This window comes from Triturus cristatus, chromosome 11 (genome assembly GCF_964204655.1).
Source record: "Triturus cristatus chromosome 11, aTriCri1.1, whole genome shotgun sequence".
NCBI lineage: Eukaryota > Metazoa > Chordata > Amphibia > Caudata > Salamandridae > Triturus > Triturus cristatus.
In genome coordinates, this window is record NC_140594.1 from 224,792,218 (window position 1) to 224,804,696 (window position 12,479).

Sequence of the window (12,479 nt, forward strand, 5' to 3'; positions counted from 1 at the left end):
GAACAAAATACCAATCCTACCAGTTGAGAAGCATTCTAATACAAATACATGCCAACCACATGAATGAAATAACTGAGATTGGACTACTGCAACACATCTGCGCCAGATTGCCCACATAACAGATGCAAAACAGCAAAAGGAAATCTAGAACCTCGCAGCAAAAATATGTTTACATCTCAAAAGGCCAAGAATGCCAACCCAGCTTTAATACCACTTCACCGCAACTCAATATAACAAGAGACTCAACTCAAGGTGTTATGTATTATGCACAAACCCTTTTTGAAGAGGAGACCTAATCTATTTGCAAAATCTGGCCTTCTGTTTTCTACCCACAAAAAACCTTAGAGCCAAGGAATCCTAAACAAAACAAACATGGCGGAAAAGCCCTTACTATCTGGCCCTAGTCTCTGGAATGAACTTGGTCCGCTTTAAAGATGTATATGTATGTTATGCAGATCTGTAGAACACACCATCACCCTGTGGGGTATCCTGGCGCTGAGCAGGTGTGAGTCTAGGAACCCCTAGGGCCTAGTGGGACTACTGAAAAAACAGGTCTACAGCAGATTTCAAGAAGTGAGGAGGAGGTCGAACCACATGATCTGGTTTTCCATATGAGTGGGATTTGTGCAAGTAATAGTCTGAACAGGCGGAGGAATCTGGAAGTGTTCTGAAAGCAAATGTGATTGTTAAGATTTTCTGGGTCACGATAGGCAGTACCTTTAAAGTGTGAGTGAGGAGTCTGAATTGTGCTCATTTGTAAATGGGAAGACAGTGAAGTTCCTTCAGGTGGGATGTGTAGTATGTGAGGTTGAGAGGAATTCTATGTCAGGACTGGAGGCGAGGATTATGCCTTCTTTCTTCGCTTTATTAAACAACAGCATCGTTAGAAGAAACTAACAAAAACTACTTTTCCCATGAACCATTGGGAAAAATGTAGTCACAACAACAGAGTAATAACAACCAATCAAGACAGAGACAGTGTCCAATCAGGGCTCCTCGGTAACTGTATAGTCCCTTGTTAGTGTCTTGTCCTCCTCTTTCTTCGCTGCTGCGCAGCCAGTTAAGTTCTCCTCAGTTCTCTTATGTGGGGGGACTTGGTTTCAATGTAATTTGTGCTTGGTTTTGGTGCATATGTACGTTGTTCGCAGCGCGTTTGCTTTATGCGTGATGCGGCGCTCAGTAACGATTTACCTGTCACATTGATTTATGACGTGTTCTTGCTAGCGCTCGCTTCTTTTGTTGAGTATCGTGTTGCGCGTTGATGTTTCTTCACATTATCGCCGCGGGAATGATTTTTTTTTTGTCACTCCTACGCGGCTGTTAATGCTGGTGTGTTGCTCTGCTCCTCCCGCCGCCTGAGGGCGCGGGAGGCTGAGGTGAGCGCGACGCGTCTCGACGGTTTCAACCGTCTGTCAGAGACGCGCGCGCGTTGAGGTGTAGCGGAGCTCCTGGGCAGAGATTAACGCCTGTGTGGTCCGTATTAGCGCGCGAGGGTTAACAAACTGCTCGCAGCTTTACTTTCTTAACGCTCGGTCCCCAAGAGAGGGGAATGAGTCAGGTAACGCTTCAATAGCGCTGACGCCTCCTGTCAGGGAGGTCTAGTATTGGCCTTTGAGCCTTTTGTCTCTGCATAAAAACGGGATTGCCTGCCCAGGTTTTGATTTAGATTTGGTTCACCAGCCCCTATCCCCTTTTGGGTCAGTCACCCTATTGCTTGGTGGTTCTACCACGCAAAAAATTTTAGTAGCTGACACCCAGCTCTGTTTTAATTGCTGTTGTGGCCCTAAGACTTGCGTCCTCTGTTCCTCCCTTAAAATGGATTACTATGATGAATATCAGGAGGAAGAGGAAGACCCTTTGGCGGAGGTGCCATGGGGGGATGCCTTTTATGAGGCAGTGGATACCTCCATTTACAAGGCTGTGGATCAAGCTATATTGCCTTTGGAGGACAGACTTACACATAAGATCGAGCAGGCGTTTTCTCGCCTGGAGCGTAGATTTGGGTCTCAACCGGCCCCAGCATCTCAGGGTAGCCCTGGCTCGCCCCCTGCTAAACGTCCTTGTGCAAAAGGGGTAGATATAGACGCCTTTGAACGCCTCAAACAGGCTTTTATGGAAAGTCAACCTCTTCAGGGTTTAGGGGACTCCCTACCTCCAGCTCCGGCTCTTTCCCCTCAGCCAGGTCCTTCAACGGATCCTGATTCAAGCCCTTCCCGTCCCTGGCTTCCTTCACGGCCCTCCCAACCCCTGCAGGTTCCTTTGGTTCCCTCTGATTCGCAGCCCCTACCGCTGCTTTCTGACATGTTAGACCCTAACGACATAGTGCACCCACGGTCTTCGGACTGGACCCCTGCTGAAAAAGTCGCGACGTATGTCGCAGAACATATTCGAAGGCCACTCGAGAAAGAGGCCCGCAATTGTCTTAGGGCGTAATGCCCCCGACCTTCTCTAGAGGGTAAGGTGGCCCTCACCCCTGAAATCGACCCTAGAATGTCGACGTTTTTGCAAAAATTTATTAGAGATCCCAAGAAAGGAATTGATAGGTCTTGGAGGGCGTGTCAGGATAAACTCTTGGACGTCCTTGGGCCCGCCACAAAAATTTTGGACATGGCGGAGGAAGCCAAAGCTTCCGGCTCCATGAAACCACCTGAAACACTATCCGGCTGGGCTCAGCGGGTAGTAGTCTTTTTGGGCAATGCTAATTGCGCCTTGTCCACCGAGAGACGCAGGTCCCTTCTTATCAAGATAGATCCAAAGCTCGGAGACCTTGCTGATTCGGAGGCGGGGGCCATTGCCCAGGGGGGTCTGTTTGGTGAACCATTCATTAAGGAGCTAGGTAAATTTGTAAATACCTTCACCTCGTTAGACAGGGCTCAGTCCACAATCAAAAAAGTGTTTCCTCGTGTTTTTCGAGGGGCCGGTCGAGGGAGGGGCCGCTCGACCGGTCGTCAGAATCACCAATCCAACCAGAGAGGCCCTGCCCAGTTTCAAGATCAGTCCAAGTTCGGAAACTTTTACCCCACAAGAGGTCGCCGAGGCAAAGGCAGAGGATACAGGGGAGGAGCATCTAACTCAAACTCTGGTGAGTGTTTCCCTTTCTTCCCCACAAAACATAGGAGGGAGGCTGGCAGGTTGTTACGAGGCTTGGCTGTCTATCACGCACGACGCCTGGGTGCTTCAGACGGTGAGAGGGTTCCACATAGAATTCATAGGGAATCCGGTACAGAAGGTCCCTCCACGTCCCATTCAGTTTTCACTCCCCGACACTCAGTTGGTGGACGAGGAAGTGTCCTCCCTTCTACTCAAAGGCGCCATTTCCCGGACGTCGCCCCATCCGAACGGTTTCCTCAGCAACATCTTTTTGGTCGACAAGACCGACGGGGGCAAGCGCCCGGTTATCAACCTAAGCGAGTTCAATGGGTGGTTGGTTTACCGCCATTTCAAAATGGAGGGCATTCATCTCCTTCGAGATATCCTTCGACCTCACGACTGGATGGTCCGCCTGGACTTGAAGGACGCCTATCTGGTGGTCCCAATTTTTCAACCACATCGCAGGTTTCTCCAGTTTGCCTGGCGGAGTCAAGTTTACGAATTCAACGTCCTGCCTTTCGGTCTCTCTTCGGCTCCCTGGTGCTTCACCAAGGTGCTCAAACCAGTGGTGGAATTCCTGAGAGCTCGAGGGATAAGACTGATCGTTTACCTAGACGATCTTCTCTTGATGGCGGCGTGTCCTCGTCTGTTGACAGAGCAGCTTCAGATGACAGTAACTCTGTTGCAGGATCTTGGGTTTGTGATCAATGGGAAGAAGTCTCTCCTTCATCCCGCCCGGACCGTCACCTTCTTGGGGTTCGTCATCGACTCCTCCTCCTCTACTCTAAGTCTGCCAAACAGAAAACTGGCGAAGATTCGTCACGAGTTGCGGCGGGTTTTGGCCAGCCGCCGCGTTTCCCTTCGTCAGTTGGCTCGGGTGGTAGGTCTCCTGTCAGCTTCAATTCAGGCTATCTTCCCGGGCCCTCTACACTACAGGGCCCTTCAGCGCCTCAAGGCTTTCTTCCTACGGAAGGGATTTCCATACTCCCACAAGGTCCTCTTGTCCAACGAGGCTCGGGAGGAGATCCAATGGTGGTTAACGCACATGGAGGCATGGAACGGGAGAGCAATCTTCGGCTCCGTTCCGGATCTGGTTATCGAGTCGGACGCAAGCAGACTCGGTTGGGGCGCGCGTTGCGGGGACCTTTCTACGGGGGGTTTGTGGTCTCCCGCAGAACAGAGATTACATATCAATTGTCTCGAACTACTGGCGGGCTCGTTTGCCGTCAGATGCTGGACGAGAGAGTCGGTGCAGTCATGCGTGCTCCTCAAAATGGACAACATTTCAGCAGTCCGTTATATCAACCACCTAGGTGGCACAAAATCGAAGGCGCTGTCGGATCTGGCAGCAAGTTTGTGGCAATACTGCCTAGACAGTCACGTTTCCGTCACAGCGGAATACCTGCCGGGCCGCGACAACGTGGAGGCAGATTTCCACTCGCGCCACTTTCGGGATACCAGCCTGTGGAAGCTGGACGTCTCAGTCTTTGCGTCCCTCGACGACCTTTGGGGTCCGTTCACAGTAGATCTTTTCGCGTCCCGTCTGGACCATCAACTCCCGAAGTTTTTCAGTTGGAGACCCGATCCCCGGGCGGCAGCCACGGATGCATTTCTCCAAGATTGGAGCAAAGAGCGGGGCTATGCGTTCCCTCCGTTTGCGATGATCACCCGCTCAACTGCACAAGTCCGCCGGCAGCGAGCGGACTTAGTCCTAATCACCCCGCTTTGGAGGTCTCAAGTGTGGTTTCCAGTTCTTCTGGAACTTTCATGGGATTTTCCAATCCTACTCCCCCGGTTTCCTCATCTTCTCAAGGATCCGTTCGGCGCTCCTCATCCCCTAGCGTCCACCAATTCGCTGTGGCTCATGGCGTGGAGGATTTCAGGGGCAGATGGCAAACCCCAGGCCTTTCGCGAGCGGCTGAGGAGCTCATCTCCAAGGCATGGGCGGACAGTACGATTAAGAGATACAGGTCCGCGTGGGGCAGATGGTCCCGTTGGTGTTTGCGAAGGGGTCTCGATCCCCTGGTCGCGGACGTGGTCCACATCGTGAATTTTTTGGCAAGGCTTGCTTCAGACGGTATGGCCTACAGGTCTATAAACACTTTCAGATCTGCAATTTCCTCTGGCCATAGCCCGGTGGGGGGATCCTCGGTGGGGGAACACCCGTTGGTCTGCAGACTATTAAGAGGTATCCGTCTTTTTTTACCACCAGAGCCGAGATATTCGGCTTTATGGGATGTTAATCAGGTGTTGAATCTTTTCCTTTCATGGCAGCCTAACAGTTTTTTATCCCGTAAGGAGTTGTCGGCTAAGCTGGCAATACTCCTTTGCCTGGTGTCTTGCCGGAGAGTCTCTGATGTACGAGCTCTTGATATCTCCGGTCGCATGTTCACTCCGGAGGGAGTGACGTTTACACTTTCACGACGAACAAAGTGCCACACAAGGGTCATTTCTTACCCGGAATTTTCAGATTCACCGAAGCTGTGCGTGGTTCGCTGTCTTAAAGCGTATGAGGAAATGACGAGTGAGTACCGTCCTCCGGGAGAACGTCAGCTTCTCATTGCGCTCCGGAAACCCTTTAAGGCGGTATCCTCACCCACCATAGCCAGATGGGTTCGGTGGGTGATTCAAGAAGCAGGCATCAGCCTCGGACTTTTTGGAGCCCACTCGGCAAGAGGGGCCATGGCATCCAAGGCGTTCGGTCTGGGCGCTCGCTTGGAGGACATCCTCAATGCTGCGGATTGGTCCTCAGATTCTACCTTCAAGCGGTTTTATTTCAAGCCAATTCTAAATATGGCGCATTTGGTTGTGGGCAAGCTTTAAACAAGCATAATCCTCGCCTCCAGTCCTGACATAGAATGAAAATTTTCCTAGCTATCGTAAAGGAAAGTTTCAATTCTATTAAGGACTCGGAGGCGAGGATTATCCCGCCCTGTGCTCTTGGAAGAGATCCCTCCCCGTATGGAGGTAGGTATGTTGTTTTCCCCTTTGGCGGTCACTGTGTTGCTTTCTCATGCATGACTTAAGAATTGTTGATATTGTTTTCTTTCCTGAAACCTGATACCTAGGGTTGTTGTTTCCTCTGGTAATGCGCTCTTGTTTGTTTCAGGATCAGAGACCCACAAACAGGATTCCTGAACATGAGGATTGGGCTGTCTTCGCGCTCCGAAAGAGGAGGACAGGACACTAACAAGGGACTATACAGTTACCGAGGAGCCCTGATTGGACACTGTCTCTGTCTTGATTGGTTGTTATTACTCTGTTGTTGTGACTACATTTTTCCCAATGGTTCATGGGAAAGGTAGTTTTTGTTAGTTTCTTCTAACGCTGCTGTTGTTTAATAAAGCGAAGAAAGAAGGCATAATCCTCGCCTCCGAGTCCTTAATAGAATTGAAACTTTCCGTTACGATAGCTAGGAAAATTTTCATTCTGGCTGCCGATTTCTGAATGGTCTGCAACCACCTGGTGAGTTTTTGTTGATCATGGCATAAAGGTTGTTTCCGTAATCCTGCTTGCTTGGAAACTTGAGCATGTGTGACAGTTTTCCTGGTGCTAATTGGGAGCCATTTGAAAATCTTCCTTAGCATCTTTAGGGTACGATACATAAGGCGATGAAGGCATTGAATTCGGCAGTCATGCAGAGTTTGCTGTTGATGATGATCCAGAGGTTCCTGGTGACCAGGCTGTTGGCCACCAGGAGGAGACCCATGGTTATGTGCTTTTCCCGAAGATCACAATTTGGTCTTTTTGGAGTTCAGCTTTAGATAGTTACTCTTCATATCCAGTTAGTGATTTCAGTCATGCAGGCATTGAACTTAATTTGGTTACTGGGTGTCAAGTCCTTGTGAAAGAAAATGAGCTGCGTGTTGTTGACTTAGGAGAAATATTATCATGAGAGCGGATGATGCTGGCTAGAGAGATCATGTATGCCTTGAAGAGGGTCAGACCCGAGAGGAAGGTTGCAAAACTCTGAGTAGGAGGTTGCTGGCACCCGAGGTGTACAGTGCCAGACTGACTGACTGGGTCCTTCCAGTCAGGAAGGTGCAGATTCATCTGAGAATGTGCTCTTCGATTCCAATGTCATGAAGGTATTGGATGAGGATGGGTAGGAGACTGTGTCAAATGCTGCTGAGAGGTCCAGGAGAGTGAGGACCGCTGTGTCTCTTGTGCGCAGATTCATGTGGCTATCATCCATGGCAGCAATGAGTACAGTTTCTGTGCCATGGTTGGGTTTGAAAGTGAGTGGTGTCATGGAGTTGGTGGTCATCAAGGCCTCTGTTAATGATTTTCTCTAAGATAGGTAGCAGGGAGATTTGTCTGTAGTTGGCAAGCGTTGACTGGTCTGCAGAGGGTTTCTACAGCATTAGGAGGGCAACTGTGAGTTTCCAAGTATCTGGAAAGGTTGCAGAAGAAGTGAAGGCATTCAGAATGGGTGTAAATGTGGCACTGATGGGTTGCAATCCTTTGGAATAGGCGTGGTGGGGAAAGGGGTCTGATGGGGCCCCTGAGTGGAAGAATTTAATGGTGGCGGCGGCTTCCTTCGGGGTGATGACAGGCCATGTGGCTAGCACTGGTTCTTTGGATAAGATCGGGAGGCGCTGGGTGATGTCCGTAGGGTCCAGTTGAAGGTTGAAGTTGCTGTAAATGGCGGTGATTTTGTTGCTGAAGAATTGAGAGAGAGTTTTGCAGAGGTCCTGCAAGGGAGTAATCAGGTCAGAGATGGCCGATGGAAAGGTGAAATCTATCCCATGGCAAAGATTTCTTTGCTTCTGTTGGATCTGGCACTGATGAGGTTTGCCAGAGCAGAGCGTTTATTAGTCAGGATTGTTTGATGGTAGTGTTTCAGGGTGGATTTCGACGTGCTACTGTGAGCATTGTCCCGGCTCATTCTACATTGGCGGTCCAGTTGTTTGCAGTGGCATTTCATCAGTCTCAGTTCCTCTGTGTACCAACTGTCCGGAGGTCTGGATCCTGTTGTATTGTTGTTTTTGAGGGAGACCAGGGAGCTGGGACAGAAGGTGGTCTAATAGTTGAAGTTCTTGAAGCCTTTTGGGAAGCTGTTGCTGTGCTCTGGTCCATGGGTGCTGAGTGGCAGTTTAGTCCTTGTCAGTGATGCTGTTCTTTTTTCAGTGGGCTTGTCTGGCAGTGGTGCATGTGCATTGGAACGGGGGTGGGAAGGGAATTCTGAATTTGACGAGGGCATGGTCTGACCAGGGAACTGGTGTGGTCTCGTCAGCCCCGTTGCTGCTGATATTGGTGAAAGTAGGGTCCAGGAGGTGTCTGACGGTGTGGGCAGGTCCTTTTGCTCGTTGGGTGAGACCCGGGCTTCCAAGGTCTTCAATGAGTGCTCTTGTGTTGAGGTCAGTGTGGTCTTCCATGTGGAAGTTCAGGCCCCTGAGTGCGATGTAATTGCTAATATCGAGACCAAATGGTGCAACAAAGTTTGTGATGGTGTCAGTGAAACTGGTGTGCGGAGCCGGTGGTCTGTTAATGAGAGTGCCATTTAGGGTGCAGTTCAAACTTGTTTAAGTTCAATAGCCCTAAATAAAAAAACAATCTTCAAGGCAGCATTTAGTATAGTACGTCTGAACAAGACTAATCCCAGGGATTGGGCTATGGCAGACAAAAAGATCCTAATCATGACTACTTACAGCTGATTTTTCATTAAGAAGGTCTTGCCATTTCCCAGCTCTAAGATCGCATCATATGCCATTTTCAGCCTGAGAAGAAACTTATGTTATCACTGTCTTTCACAAAGTAGTTTGAAGTGGCCAGAAAGTGGCACAAAACACCCTAATGCTCTCCAGTCCTGTTATTCATAGAGGGCATCATATTGACATTTAATAAGACTACAAGTACTCCTAACATTGACAAATATTGAAATTCAGGTATAGAGTCAAATGACTATAATGAGTTTCCACCTGAGGCATCACACAGACAAAAACACACATTTACAATGCACCATTAGCGTCAAATAAAAAAAATATACACTTCAGAGGTCTGAGGTCTTCATACCAGCGTTTAGCTCTTTCCTAAGGGCTTTCGATTTTAACAGATTTGAGACTGGAACAGCATGAAGATGAAGTCGTTTTCCAGGATCACACAAAATGGTCCAGTGGGGATGGCATGACTACTGCTGTTATTTGTTGGATCAATAGTTAATATCTAAATTGCTAAACAGTATCAACTCCTAGAAAGACTTTTGAAGTCACTCTCATTTGGAGGCCCTCCAGCAAATATGGTGAAAGCTAAACAAATCACACACGTTTATCATATCGTAGCTTATAACTCAGAGTACATTATGCTTAGCCCAGATCTTGTTAGTAATTTATATACCGTGTCTTATAGGGCACATTCCCTGGGCGAAATACGCCTTAATACGTTTTCATAATTTTCTTCACTGCTATAAAATAAAACAATCTCTGAGCTGCAACCATTTCTCACATTTCATAGCTAATGTTAGCAAGGCTAGAACTTTGTGTCCTGATGTACACAGTTCAAGCAGGAACAAATGACAAAGTGAAAGTGTAACTGAACATGAAAGTTCTATGTTCGAAAAGTTTGCATTAATGACCTGGCACAAGTTACTGACTAAAGGTGCACATACTTTTTATTTTTGGCATCCAAAACTAGATGGAGTGCCTTTTTTCCTTTAACCTAATCCGAGGCTTGCACAGAACACAGTGGCTTTAGTCTCATGCAAAACAGAGTTAATCCTCAAACAAAATTGATCAATGGCATTCTAGTGATGAAAAGTATTAATATTGACATATCACCATGCTGTTTGATAAACCTTTCAGGACAATACATTAAAAAGAAAACTACGTTTTCTGTTAATTTCATTTAGGGCTCTGTCCTTTACATTTCAATTGCTATTTTATCATAGAAAAGTAACTGCATTCTATTAAATAAAATCATTCTACAAGATGCTTAACTTTCATCTATAATACTAAATGGTCCCTGTTTTGTTCATGCACCAGAACCAAAAAGGTAAAGAAACAGAATAAAAACAAACAAAATAGAAAGGGCACTGTGCCTGGAAGGCAGGGACAGAGGCCAGAATACCAAGATGTTGGGTCAGGCTGCTGAAGGGTCAGTGGCTGCAACGGAGCTTTCTCAGCCCAAGGAACCAGTGTACTGAAACAACCGAGGCTGTGCCTGAGCCTGCGCATGCTTTCACGCTCAAAAGGTCTAGACAGAGAAGTTGATGGACAAAAACAGTAACAGAGAAACCAAAATGAGAGGGAAAAGAAGAATGAAATGAGCACAAGTGGCTAAACACTGCATTTTAGGCTATAAGAAGAACAAGTTATTTACATTTGGATATGCTCTTTCTAGAGGATAATTGATCTAACTGCAGATTCCTCACCTTGTTATTATGCCCAGGCGCCAGACTGGTTTCTGGAAACTCTCTGTATTAGTTTCTGTGTGCCAGTAAGAGGCGTTGTGCATGAGGACATCAGTTACTCAAAGACATTTTCCGTGCCATCAAACAAAGTGTGTGACTGCAAACTGATACATCAAGAGTATGTCAAATCTAACTTGGGACCTGGTTGTTTCAGAAGAATTCCAGTTTACAGAACCTGGAGGAAGGCGGATGGTGAGGAATCTGCGGTAAGCTGAAGTATCCACTAGACACATTGTTAGCAGAGGCAAGTAACTTGTTCTTCGGAGAGATACTTGTAACCACAGATTCCTCACCTTGTTGTCAATAAAAAAGCTATGTCCCTCAAAGGGGTGGGTTGTGAGGAATGGACTTCACACCAGGAAGTCCTGCAGGACACAGCTACAAAAGGATCCTCCACATGGGTCTGAGAACATATACAGTAGGGCCTGCTGAATGTATGGATAAATACCCAGCAGGGTGTCTTTGCAGATGTCCAAATCAGGAACACCCAGAGTCAGGGCCATATAAGAAACCATCCAGCCAATGAAATGGGCCCGAATCCTTCTTGGACAACATGACGCACAGTTTTATACAAAGGACAACTGGATGTTAACATGGTCTGTTTTGTACTGCTTTTCGTTTCTTCACACCAACTAATCAGATGCAGTTGATCCCTCACTTGGTACTCCTTAGTCCTATTCTAATAGAAACTAAAGGCCTGCTTGGGATCCAATCAGTGTAGCCTCTCCTCCTCGTTTGAGGGGTGTGGAGGAGAGAAAAACGCAGGAATTGTGACAGACTGGCCCACTTGAAAGCGAGGCACCACTTTCAGAAGAAAGGATGAATGCAACCTAAGCACTCATTTATTAGGGAAAAAGGTGTTATACAGAGGTTAGACAAATAGCGCCAACAGCTCACTGAGACTACATGCAAAAATGAATGCAATAAGGTGCACAGTCTTTAGTCTCACAAGTCTCAGGGTGACACTATGAAGATGCTAAAAGGAGCACACATCAAGTACGTTAGAACTAATTTCGAGTCCGACTGCAGCGTAATGATGGGGCCAGGGAGGCCAGGGAGAATCATGTGCGAAAGTACTTTTAATAAAAGAATCACAGCAGCTGATCTGAACAAAGATGGTTGATTAAGCAAATGAAAAAAGGTCAACATGCATCATAAGTAGCCTTTACTCATGCCCACACCAAAACCTTGCTGAGCAAATCACAAAACAACCACAAGAAGATAAGACAATTTATTCTTCAGTGGATCAATTTAGACTTTAGAGGGCTTCCCCTTGCACCAGGAAACAATTCAGACCAACGTCCAGAGAAAATTGCCTCTGTGGATGGTTGGCAAGGAGCCAAAGCACCACCCACCACCTGTGACCCAAGATTGAATTTTCTCAGTTGATTCTACTCAATCTCCATGCATGCAGAAGTAGGATATGGAAGTTTGAATATAGGACTCTGCTGCTGGGACAGAAGGTCCACTCAAAGAGGAAGTCAAAGTGGAGGGCATATGCTGAGATCCAGGCACTCTTAGTACCAGACCCTTCAAGCCCAGCCCAAGGCTATTAGAACAAGCAGAGTATGATCACCCCCCCCCCTTCCCCCCTGAAACTTCAGGGAGCAAAAGATGGGACATTAAGCCTTCTAAGAAATAGCAAACAGATCTACAGAGAGCGTATACTACTGAGAAAAGATACCCTATGATATCTCCAGACGCAGATGCCACCTGTGATTGACAAGATGATACCCGATTAATTCATCCGCCCGACTGAACAAAGCCATGAGATGACTGCCTGTGAAACCCATTAAGATCCAGTCAATGCCGCAACCTCCAGGCAGAGGGCATGGAACCCCCAACTTGGCCCTGCTTGTTGCAGAATCACATGGTGATCATGTCAGGACTTCTGATGGAAGGCATAAAATCACTGGGGGCTTGCCAGATGACTCCAAACGATTTAACATGGCACTGCTCCACTGGTGACTAGGATCTCCTG

General features: G+C 47.5%; 1 protein-coding gene across 7 annotated transcripts in view; it reads right to left on the reverse strand.

Moving 5' to 3' along the window:
• The window catches only part of GIT2 (GIT ArfGAP 2), a 668,976-nt gene that overhangs the window by 70,135 nt on the left and 586,362 nt on the right, over window positions 1-12,479 (reverse strand). For 3 of the 7 annotated variants that reach the window (XM_085633299.1, XM_085633296.1, XM_085633295.1), the window contains one exon: window positions 10,156-10,281. The exons of the other annotated variants lie outside the window; for them this stretch is intronic. In XM_085633299.1, the coding sequence (XP_085489425.1) occupies window positions 10,156-10,281 (126 nt within the window). The remainder of the gene's footprint in view (window positions 1-10,155; window positions 10,282-12,479) is intronic. 7 annotated transcript variants of the gene reach the window in all.